This window comes from Lygodium microphyllum, chromosome 17, assembly GCF_053477565.2.
Source record: "Lygodium microphyllum isolate KBCC chromosome 17, Lygodium_microphyllum_v1.1.10, whole genome shotgun sequence".
Classification (NCBI taxonomy): domain Eukaryota; kingdom Viridiplantae; phylum Streptophyta; class Polypodiopsida; order Schizaeales; family Lygodiaceae; genus Lygodium; species Lygodium microphyllum.
In genome coordinates, this window is record NC_141151.1 from 19,021,299 (window position 1) to 19,033,620 (window position 12,322).

Below are 12,322 nucleotides of genomic sequence, written 5' to 3' on the forward strand. Positions count from 1 at the left end.
GCGCGGCCTATTGGGTGGCACTGTTTAATTGCATGCCAATGCTCTTCCATTCCACACTACATGTTTAACAAACTTGGAATACTTATATGTTTTTGTATATAATATGAACAAGGTAACGATACCAATGCCTTAGTATCACAACTCAAAATATGCTAAAGTACCTTGAAATCACCACCAAAGTGCTAGTTGACATTAAATTCTCCTACTCCTTTCACATAGAGCTTCTTACCATTTGCCTACATAGCAATTGTGTCAGAATAAGGAGTTCGTTAAAAGATCCATGGCAACACATTATACATCTTCTTAGATACCTCAACTACTACTGCTATCCACCAAATTTTCTTTTTCAGTTATATACTAAATGAAGGAGTAAGTGTTATGTCTTTCACATGGGCCATTGCGTCCCTTCACAATCTGGCATTCATCAAACTTCACAGCGAACTCCAAAGTCAAGCCAATTCTTGATAAACATATTAAACCATAAATATATTAGAATATAAGCACATTGTATTATATTATCAATGCACCTTGTAGAAATGAGCCATTATGCACTGCAATTTAACAAGTCAACAAGAATAATGTCGAACTCATTGTGTTCATAGAAAATAGTTTTCTCAAGTTTAGTTCTTTCTACTTTCATATGATCCTAGGTTTAAAAAAGTGTTGTCCAATTGATTCTCTAATTGATGAATTTCATGTTTATCACATAAATCTAAGTCAAAATAGGCAATGCAAGACTACATGCTTTATCTTGTTACAAGCTAGTGTATTCGCTATCATATTATATATGGCCTCATACCCTATGGATTGACCCCAGGTGTATCACAAGCTATTTGAACTTCTTCCACCAATAAACTACTAAGAATATCTATCATAATCTCATTTAAAGTAGCAAGACAAAGTGCTCTATGTTGAGAATCTCTCAAAATTACAACCAAATGCTTGTATTTTAAGAACATATTTAGAAGCTCTAAGTGATTTTCACATTAACCTCCCACATTATCAAAAAATTTCCTTTAAAGAAAGATGCATTATCAAAAGACATATAATTTTAGATTGTCTTTCAATGGGCGATTACAAGTCTTAATGCTTATACGTCTTTTCCATGCTCTAACATTTAAGGATAGTGACAACATTAATAATAATGAAATTTTCTTTCCTTGGAGCCCATGAGAGTTTGCATGTATGTTTACAACTTTTCTATAGTGTTCTTATCCTTCTCCATTTTCTCTAGAAGTGATTTCAATGAAGCATTCTCCTCCTGCAAGGTCTCATTTCTTTATGCATCCTCTACCATCTCTTGTTTCTTATCTTTGTAACTACTTCAATTCTTCAAGTTTATGCACTTTATTTTTATGGACTTACAAGGCTTTTGTAATACACTTAAATAGCCCTAGGATTGTAACAAATTTTAATGAGTATTATACAACATTGATTTATAATATTGAAGCATATGAATATTACACACCTAAGCATTTACATCAACTTAGTAGACCTTGTTTATTATTCCCAACAAAAGCAAGCAACTAAGTAATTGAACTAAAAGGTGGATTTAGCCTAATGCTTAAGATCATTTGGATACAAGGAACCATCTACTAAAAAATCAGTATTTTTATTTTCCTCTAAGTGATATTGAAAAGTAATTATTACATCTAATCCACACTTGCTTTAAAGGGGCTTTATAATAGCATACTCTTCATAAATCCACTTTTCTTTTATGATTGCTTATGTCCCTAAGCTGTTCCATTAGCAAATATAAGGCAAAAGAGGAAAGGATATGCATTAATTTTATCTATTTAATATTATCATTAAAAATTTAGAGGATAAAACAAAGCATGAAAAAAAACTTAGATAAACATATAATATGGTTAGGCAACATTGGAGATTTAAAATCTCACTTTTTGATGGGAAAGAAAAAGTGTCATTTTGTGGGTCAAAATTATCCTATCCCTACTGATGTGACACTCATGAAAAGTAGGGGAGCATAAAGTGGGATATAACTTTCTCTGTAGAGACCCAAGCACTATGTGTGGATATTTTAAAATGTAAAGTGATTTGGAGACAATTTAATGCGAAAGAGTGGTAAAAATGAGTATCTCAATGGAGCAGAAGTCCAAGCCAACATGGTGTTTTTTGAAGAGACATGAGTCATTTGTAGCATTTCCAACGACCTAGGAAATACAAAAAACACATCCATATATAATATCCAATGATCATGTGCATATTATTTATATACCATTCCTAACCACATGGCTGAGCATATTGGGTTTATTCCAAGATGCATAGTATCCAATGATCATGCACAAATACATACACATCATCCCTAACCACATAGCCAAGCATTATTCCTAACCTCATAACCAAGCATCTTGGGTTTATTTCAAGATGTATAGTATCAATGATCATGCACAAATGCATACACATCATCCCTAACCACATAGTTGAGCATCTTGGTTTTATCCCATCCTACCACACCAAGCTTTGCTAGAGGAGTTTTGATGAAGTTAAAAGAGTTGAATACGTTCAAACAAGAATGCTACTTCATACGTCCTTCATTTACCTTGATTGACATGGACATTTAAAATTTATATCGTAAACTTAAAGTATTGGTTAGTACTTTCAATCAAATTTAACCACTACAAGTCCTCCAAGATATGTTTTAAGGACGGAAGGACCCCATAGAATAATTATTTTATCAACTAAACGATTACTTATTGATCAAGACAAAAAAGTAACTTTCTAGCCATGCAAATAACGTTGTGCATATGAATATACTAGGTAAATTTTGTATCCATACTTTAACTATAATCTATCCTAATAGCTTGACTTGTCTAGCTAATGTTCTTTTTCATAATGTATCATCCTTAGGATGTTAACAAATAATGCCCAAATTTACAAGCCATGTTGGTGGGGCTATAAATATTTAAAAGGATATACTCAAGTAATTCTCCCTATGTATTCACAAAGGTTTACTCTGAGCTATAATGCATTACAATAAGCATCAAGGGATATACTATGCATACATCCATAATATCACCCATCTTAAACAAATCCTAAAAACTAAAAATATTTCCGTAAGTCCATTATAGTAGTGAGCTTGTCTAAAACACTTGATCTTAGTAATTTACCCCCCGAGTTACATAGCCCAACTATGCATAGGACAATGTCTTATCCTTTTGTTTGCATTGAAAGCCTTGCTAGTAAGCTTTTAATGTAGCATTTATTATGTAAGTATTATAAGAATGCTAACAACCTAATAAGAAAATCTTAATCAAACACTCTTAAGTAATAGGGATTTCATTCCTAATGACAACTATACATTAAGAGAAATTTTTATATGTTAATATTTGATCCATCACCTATTCAATACGATTGTATAGAATTGGCAAGAACATGAGCCGAGAATAGAATCTAATAGCCTTGTGAGCACAAACTAGATATTATGCTAGCCATGATTGACATGCCTAATCAAAGACTAGTTTTTAGGCAATGCGTGCTAAACTATGCTCTCCAAGAGTTAAAATTGTGTCATATTCCCATCATAAATAGATCATCATCACTATGATATTGTTTATCGCGCGATAGAGATGGACCACTAGGTATCATGTTCAACACACAAGAATACATCACATGTGTTTCAACTCTATGAGTGGATATGTTTATGCACTATATATATGCACAAGCCTTCCATTATAAAGGACAAGGTTCTCTTTGAGGCAGGATAGGCCGGATAAAGGACAAGTTAAGGCAACAAGAGACAAGCAAGCTAGATAGACCGTAGACTTGCCAAAAAGTGAAACAAATATAATGAGAAACATAAGTAGGCAACCGTTTTACATATCTTGTTCCAATCCTTTGTGTGAACTTGGCAATGAGGACACCCAAACAATGCTAGCCCTCTCACTGCTAGCTAGTAGAGAGGTGGCTCTGCGAATCCGTTGTACCGAACTCTTCCTTCGCTAAATCGAAACCACCCTCCACTTCAATTGCTGCATACGCTACCCCATGTCCGCAACCTTCCCTTGAAATTGACTCAACCACCGCTCCTGTTGTCTCCACTTGCATTATGAAGCTTGAGAGCAAAGTGTACAGAGAGAGAGAGAGAGAGAGAGAGAGAGAGAGAGAGAATTGACTATGAGACAACCATTGGTAATTGTTCTTGCATTATGAAGCTTGAGAGCAAGTGTACAGAGAGAGAGAGAGAGAATTGACCATGAGACAACCATTTGTATACGATGGGATCTGATTGCTGCAACTATGATGATAAAGAAATGGGGTGGAACTATTATTGTGATTGCAAAGCTACAAAGTGGTGTCTCTCTCTCACACACAGAACGAGAGAGAGAGAGAGAGAGAACAAGTCGTCACCTAGAGTTTAGATGAGTGTTCACACTTAGAAACAATCTATACTAACCATGTATACCTCCAAGTGGAGTGACGATTTACTTTCTGCTAAAGCGAGAAACAAAGAAGTGCTCAAAAAGGGAAGTAATATTAGATTGAACAATTAGACACTTGTCACAAAATTTTATAAGCATACTTGCTTTTAGGTGTTGATAAATTGTTAATGGTGTCGACAGAGGTGGCATTTGGAAGCCTCAACTTCGATGTGTAGTATAACTACACAGTGGTCTCAAATTTTCCGGCCCACCTGCCAATATGCAAATCCTTTAAAAATCAAAAAAGTAGGGGGGCTGACTAAATTAAACAGAAAATCTAAAACATTTAGTGCCTTGAAAGAGTCTTCTCATCTGGAAGTTGTAGCTCTTGGGTTGGGTCTTCATAGCTTTGAAACACGCAATTCAACCTCTCTTCTGTAACATCAACAAGAGAAGCAGGATCCCACTGCAAGGAGTGGAACAAGTTTCACAACCAACATGAGTGATTGCTGGTAGTTGTAGGATCGATGTATGATGCCTCATCAAAAGACCATGATCCTCTGACTGATCTTAGAATATACAGTTTGACAATCTGATCAATGATGCATATAGAACAAAATACGTACATACATACATATGATCATCCTCTGACTGATCCTAGAATATACAGTTTGACAATCTGATCAATGATACATCTAGAACAAGATACGTACATACATACATATGTATGTATCTATGTATGATATAGAACAAGATATATGTATGTATGTATGTATGTATGTATGTATGTATGTATGCAAACATGCATGTATGTATGAATCAGAAGTGAATTGGACCTTGGGAGAGTTGTCCTTATCAATCACAATGGCACGTATTCCCTGCACAAATTCACACAGCTAATCACCCTCCTCTATACACAACTTAATAATTTAATTGATTTTTAAAAAAATCATGACACTCTTTCACTCACTTCATAAAGATCATTTGAAGCCAAACTGGCAAGAGTACCCATAGTCAAGCGGAACTCCTTGCGCAAGGAATCAGCTAATGACTGGTCTCGTCCTTGTCTTAGCTGAAACAACACGAGGAAAAAGGGAGATGTTGGACACACACAGATCAATTGGGGAGAAGTAACTGCCATTTGTTGGCTAATAAACAGAGGATGTTCTTTTCATGTCAACGTACTGATCGAAATGTCATTTTTACTCCAGTCGGGGAGGATCTCTTGAGAACTTTGATAGCTTCTTTAATCCAATCTAAATCAGTGGCCAAGCTCTCTTTGACCTGCATTCAAATGTCCGTGGATAAGGACAACCAGGAGAAGTGAACCCTTCGGATCAATCAATCATGCCTTAAGATGATATGTCAAAATCGTTGAACTATGACACAATCATATTTCATAGGGTAAAGAAGCCAGTACTTTGATCAGTCCAAAAAGAACACAAATGTACAGGCTAATGCAGTTGCCATTGCTCATCACATGATACACTCATTATCATATCTTTGAGAAAACCACTTTTCCTCGCTGTGAAAGTTTCTGCAGCACCACACTTATATCTACTCTTTCCTGCCATTTCTTCCCTATTGCTCTGTTCTCTCCTTGTTTCAACTGCTTTACTCTAAGCCTTCTTTCTATCAAGGCAGACTTAGTGCTCAGTCTATCAGTAAAATTCTGGATCCTTATAAAACCCAAAATGTCATATTAAAAAAAGTACTTGACTGACCACATTATTTGACAAGGCACATACAAGAGCATGGGCACCTCAGGAAAATGCGATTGGCTCTCTACATGCATTTTTAACACAAAGAGATGTTACCAAGATAACTCTTAATGAAATGTCTGGAAGGGAAATACTGCAGAACCCACCAGCAACTCAAGTATCTCCTCTACACTGTCCTTTGAGAAAATTCTGTTCAAGGTCTCAGCACTGCCAAGTTCCAAAGAACCATTTCATCAGATTATGGTGATCTAAGAATGAGGATGTTCAAACATGACAAACTAGAGTGCACATATTAAATACATTGCTTAATTGGGAATTGAAAACAGCAATTCATGTGCATTGCAGATCATAACAAAAGCCAAATCAAAAACAGAGGTTAGGAGAAAGATGAGAACAGACTTGAAATAAACGAAATTCGTGATAGAAGGAAATAACCTGTAGATTTAGTGTCTAATTAAATTTGTAATCCATTTACTGTGAATCTGATAAATAGAATAAATGTCCCTCACTAGAAACAGTGGGGTTTATCGACTTCTCTCTATCAAACTTGCAAAGCATGTGCAGAATGGATACCCCTAAGGAAATTTGAATCCCTGTTGCCTCCATGAAATGCAGGTGTCCTACAGGTACTCGGTACTCCATGTGTGACATTTTCATGTTTTAAAACTTATAATCAAATTACTCCTAACATGACTGCTCTACAGTTAATATTATCTTACAAAAGTCAATCATGAATATAGACCATTTCCGCTAGAACTGTCCAAGCCACCATTAGGAGCTGTATGAACCTTCTAAAGGTCACCTAATTTGTAAGGAGATTACCACTCAGAAGCAGAATCAGAGCCTACTGGATTCTAAGAAAATTCTGGGTCCTATTCTTCAGCTTATCTAATTGTAAGGCAAGGTTCTTAAAACTGATTTAGCATAATAATCCTCCAGTCAAACAGTTCATACTAAAAATACATAACTTGATGTTTAATGAACTCTTGAAGAGTTTCCAGTCCCCCTGTAGAAACTTGAAATATTGAAAATAACATCAAATACAGCATTTAGTCAGATGAGTATAATGTGATCAAAGACTGCATGTATTTGAATGTTAACAAACCTTTGAAGCGCACTTTTCTTCCCAACCTGGACTTCAGACGAAAACTGCTCTATTACTGCTTTAATTGTGCCTTCATCTGAAGATTTCAATTCAAGCAGGCTCTTTTCCAGCTCTTCTAGCTTCTGTAAGGAGAATTAAAAAGAAATAGAAGGATTATTGTGCACATAAGCCACATATTCATAAAGAATGTTCATTTTTGTACTACACCCACAAGCTGACAAGTATGGCCCCAACTTGGATGAAATATCGTCACCATGGCCAGATAACAACCATAAGATTCCCACATGAACAAACAATGTCACATTCCAAAACATCTTGCAAATAACAATATACGAGCAACGAATGTCAATAATAATATTGAGATCCTATTAACCATACACTAAGCCTACTGAGTGGCTACCCATCTTGGAAACTTCTATTCTTATTAGATTGCTCTACACACATATTTCTGCTTTAGTGTCTGCATCAACACTGATGTCTGATGTTTCACATAGTCAATAGAAAAGGCTTTTTCATGCCTTGAAGGGGAGGAAGAGAAATGCCTTCTTGTGGATCTGGAATTCCAGCACCTTTTTCCATATAGACCTTCAGTTGGTCTGGCATTATGGCCCACCCAATCGGTTGTTCACACAACCATTTTATTTGTGATGTACTCAGCTACTCTTCACAGGGTTGTTTGTACTTTGTATTTTACCTTTGGGGGGTCTTCTCCAAGACATTTTTGATAGAATTTTCTCTTCTTTGAAAAAAAACGACTTTTTCATGTCTTTCGCCAATAACCAACCAAAAAATGCATGCCATTCATTTTGTCTAACACATCTACTTACCAAAATAAGCAGGCAATTTGAAGGCATTTCTCACACCTAGATTGGTCTTCCCTCTAGAGGGGACATCCTATTGAGGATGATTGCAATTGGCAAGATAATGTCTTCATCTTTGCAGTGAAGATGGCAATCTGCTCTTGAGAGGACTCAAGAGTAATGGCACATGGTGATAGGAGATGGTACACATACCCCTAGCTCTTGGCACATGACCATTGAACCAGCAATGAAGGATTTGACATCAGGCATGTATTGGACTAGTGCGCGGGCTATGTAGTACAAGGATAGAGAAAAAGAAAGTTGGGAAAAGTGCAATTTCCACAGGAGCCTAGAAAATGTGTAGTTTTTCCAAGGTTTAATGATCATTTGAAAGTTTCGCCAAGTAAGCAACTCATTAAGTTGTAAAAGAAGCCCAATACTTTAAGTTTGGTTAAGTGAGCAGCTCACTTATGCTTAATCGACCCTTAATTGAATTCTAATTTTGATTAAGGGGCAACAAGTTATTCGTTTAGAAAGTTGATGTTGGCTACTTCAGGTCTCTTTTGCTCTCATTTGACAAGTACAAGTTTGGAGACAGCCTTTGTTCTCTTGTTTGCTACAAAAGTTGTGAGTTTCAACCATGGAGTGTGAGCTAATAGTGTGTATGGAGTCATGACAATAGGTATTGGTGCTGGTTTTGATATAATTGTAATTAAGAGAAGTTACTACAACACTACGAGCAGAGATCCTCTTTTTGACCCTGAAATCTTGAGCCTTGTAAACTTTGGACAACTTGGTTGTGAAAAGAGTGACTTTCTTACACTTTCATCACAAGAAATCCCTCCTTTTGTGCGAGGAACAATATGGGATTGCATGGGCACTATGCAAGACGGTTGTCAAAGCAAATGCTCCATGAAACTCTACTCAAATATTGGCTGCCATTTTAGGGTTTGGTAGGCTGAAGTGTTCTTGTGCTCTTTTGAACACTTTAAAGTTGGTTGAAGACCACCATCAAAGGTGGTGACAAGGTCATTGAGCACTTGAGGATTAGTTATGTTAGGTGACATCGCTGAATATCAGCCGATATACCTAAGTTCAAGCATACAAAAGTGAGATTGTAGTTTTTCTTTTGTGGGAAATGCATGGATATTAGAAAAATGCAAGGCAAGATGGAATGCATATAGCAAGGATCAAAGCAATTTCCCTTTGGTTTCGAACATGAATTAAATGTTGAGTTGTTGTGGCAATAGTATTTACTCAGTTTGACAATGAATTGCGTGTCCAAAGGTTAGGGCAAAGCACTTTGATTGATGCACGACCAAGGCTAAGGCTTGTACAATAGATCATATCAATGGGGAACAAAGAAATGCATGTGTTATACATTGTTTGCATTCGTAGTAGTGTGGGACCAAAGTTTTGCACCTTTAATCTCACTTTGCAAGTCAATTGGACTGAGGACATGTATTCATATGCATCATACTTATTAGAGTGAGAATGGAAAGATTTTTCATGCATTTGGTCAAGGTTAATGAGAGAAACTAAGGATATCATGCTAGAGCCACATCTAGGTTAATCCAAGAGCAAGGCACATAGGAATCACTAGCCATTGATAGGGTGTTGGTTTGTGAGAATAGGTCATTTGAATTTTAAGCTTTGAGTAATGATAAAGAAACATTGTAAGGTTGCCCCCCTTTCAGGCCTACTGTATCTCCCCTTTGTGTAAGAATGTGAAAGAGCCATGCCTTGATAGACCCAATGATGCAGCCTTTCTTGGATAAACCACTAAGTCAAGGAGAAGGATTCAAATGAGTAAGATCAGAGCAAAGCTAACAAGCACTCAACATTGGCGTAGGTGTGGCCTCTTTGTGCCTTCTTATCAAATTTTTGGAGGGGATTAGCTATAATAGTAAGATCTCTCTCTTCTTATTACTAATCACCAAAGTAGTTGGTAGTTGGCTCTAGGTTGGTTATGGTAGAGATCCCATAGCATGTGCGAGATGCAGAGCAAGAGAGTGGAAACTTGGATTTGTACTCCAGAAAGCACAGATGGGGGGACTGTTTTGGATGTTGAGACTCATACGGTTGTTCTCCATTGGTCGCTATTTCAAACTATGTGTGCTAGTCATCAACCTTGGGTCTCTACTATTCACGTTTTCTTGGAGATCATTGGTTGTGTCTTGACTGCTCTCTTGGAAAGGGAAGCGTGATAACTACCCCAAGTTCAATCAAATGGCACGTTTGGGCTTGGTCTCTATTGCAGATGCGACTCTCTTGGCTCGCAATGTGATGATATCTTTCAGCACAATCAAAAGGGTTTTCTAGATCCCTGGTGGATACTGTGACTTATGGGGCAAGATATCAATGCAATTGCAAGTCTATCAACCCTTCCTCGAGCTTGATTTGATCCTCCTTGGCAAGATTGGAATCTTGTGGACCAGCTGAGTTTGGAGAGGGCTTCAATTAACCAAATATATCACCTTATGATTAGAGATTGCCATTGGTTAGCAACTAAAGCCAATGCTGTTGGGGGATTACATAACAACAAGGCATGATGGAAACTGACTATTATAGAAGGGTAGCTCAATAAGGCTCCATTCAAATGCAAAAGTTTTCTTTGGAAAATGCTGATAGGTAGCATGCCCCTTGCCTCAACTCTTTGTAGGTGTAATATTTCGAATTCCAACTGTTTCTTTTGTACTACCAATGTGGTATCTTCCCACCATAGATTTATTTTGTACCCCTTAGCCAAAAAGATCCGGTCCCACTTGTCTAACATTTGGAGAGTGGGCAATGAAACCTTTGTTGCATCCTTTTGCTTGGGTCTTTGGTAAGGCAAAATATCCCCACTCCCACACAGCCACATATGAAGATCTTGTTTCATTTTCTTAGGTTTTGGGGCTGCTAGCACAACTGGGTCACCTAAAATACCTTCATCTTCGATTCAAGCTCCAAGGTTCAAAGTCATAATGCTAAGCTCAAAGGTCTTCACCATTGGTAATTGGATCTTATTCAGCATGCTGGCCTTCTTCATAGGGAGGATTGAGTTGCCTGGCATCCGACAATTTCTTCTGCTTCTCTGCCATGACTCTCATATTTCAAATGCCATTAAATATAATTACTTGTTACAAGAAAAAGAGAGGAAACTTGGAGATATTATTTAAGGGATTGTTCTAGAGCTTAGGAGGGGGAAGAGCCCTTAGGATGGTCTTCCATGGCACAAATGAGACTATTTTGAGACTTGAGGTGCAGTAGCTTAGGTCATGAACAAAGCCTCAGCATGTGGTTATGAGAATGTCCACGGCAGCCATTAATTTCTCATTCTTGGTTAGCATTTGAGTGGCATCCTGATTCCAAATTATTTTTAGACCCAATGGACTCAAAGGCACCATCAAAGATGGGAGATAAGAGCATCATTGCTTGGTTCATTTGGATTGTGAGTTGTAGTCATGCCATTGACCTTTAGGATATCTCCACTACAAAGACACTCTCTAGGATCTCGATAGAGATTATTCCTACTCTCCGAAGAGAGTACAAGGTGACTAAGACTCCGGCACCTTGTTTGATTCAGCACCTCACATGGCCTGGCATTACAACCCACCACATCAGTTGTTCAAACAACTGTTGTATATAGCAGTCCTTCACATGACCTTTTTTGTACTCTGTATTTTACCTCAGTTATTTTCCAAAGTGTTATTCATAGAAATTTTCTTTTCTAGAAAAAAGTATACAGATGCCTTGTGGCAAGGACGTTTGGGGAAGCATATGACAGACTTGTAGGGAGCATGAATCACGACTCATGAGAGATTTTATGAAGCAATGTTTCTTAAAGTGAGCTGCAGTTCAGAATTCTAAAAGGGAATCTGCATCAAGCACAAGTGATCCTAAGTTCAGAATTCTAAAAGGGGACCTACATCAAGCACAAGTGATCCCAAGTATATCCTTACTGCTTCATCATCCATCCTGGACAAAATTCAAGGAACTCACTGAATAACAAAACAAAAATTCAATGCAAACAAAAAGACAATGGTACTAGTTGGAAGGTAACATGACAGCTGAGTACCCTGCAACAGTGTGCATCCAGTAGCATATGATATAGCAGGAATTGTTTCCTATATAGAGCTCACATGTGAAGTTATTCCTTTTCTTGTTGGATCAGTAAGGATGCAAAACCTGACACTTGGTACATCTCTAGTAAAACATGTTGAGAATCACACAATTGATGGAGCCTACATTTGGTTTGCATACTCGTAGACAGAGGCATGCAATGTGGTTGCATGCATCTTCGAGCAGTACTTGGTAAATATATTAGAAATAAAA

The 12,322-nt window shown here is 37.2% G+C and overlaps 1 protein-coding gene across 2 annotated transcripts in view; it reads right to left on the minus strand.

Moving 5' to 3' along the window:
* Positions 1–3,815: 3,815 nt before the first annotated feature.
* Positions 3,816–12,322, minus strand: part of LOC148021642 (3-hydroxyisobutyryl-CoA hydrolase-like protein 5) — a 41,608-nt gene continuing 33,101 nt past the window's right edge. Inside the window, exons 10-17 of one of the 2 annotated variants that reach the window (XR_015694361.1) lie at positions 7,206–7,327; positions 6,247–6,307; positions 5,565–5,663; positions 5,350–5,451; positions 5,216–5,257; positions 4,733–4,845; positions 4,541–4,651; positions 3,816–4,449 (exon numbers count right to left, since the gene is read on the minus strand). Coding sequence is in view for 1 of the 2 variants with exons in the window: in XM_087697109.1 (XP_087553235.1) it covers positions 4,621–4,651; positions 4,733–4,845; positions 5,216–5,257; positions 5,350–5,451; positions 5,565–5,663; positions 6,247–6,307; positions 7,206–7,327 (570 nt within the window). In the remaining variant the exon portion in view is untranslated. Of the gene's footprint in view, positions 4,450–4,473; positions 4,652–4,732; positions 4,846–5,215; positions 5,258–5,349; positions 5,452–5,564; positions 5,664–6,246; positions 6,308–7,205; positions 7,328–12,322 lie in introns of those variants that run through there. The other variant, XM_087697109.1, reaches the window with a different exon arrangement.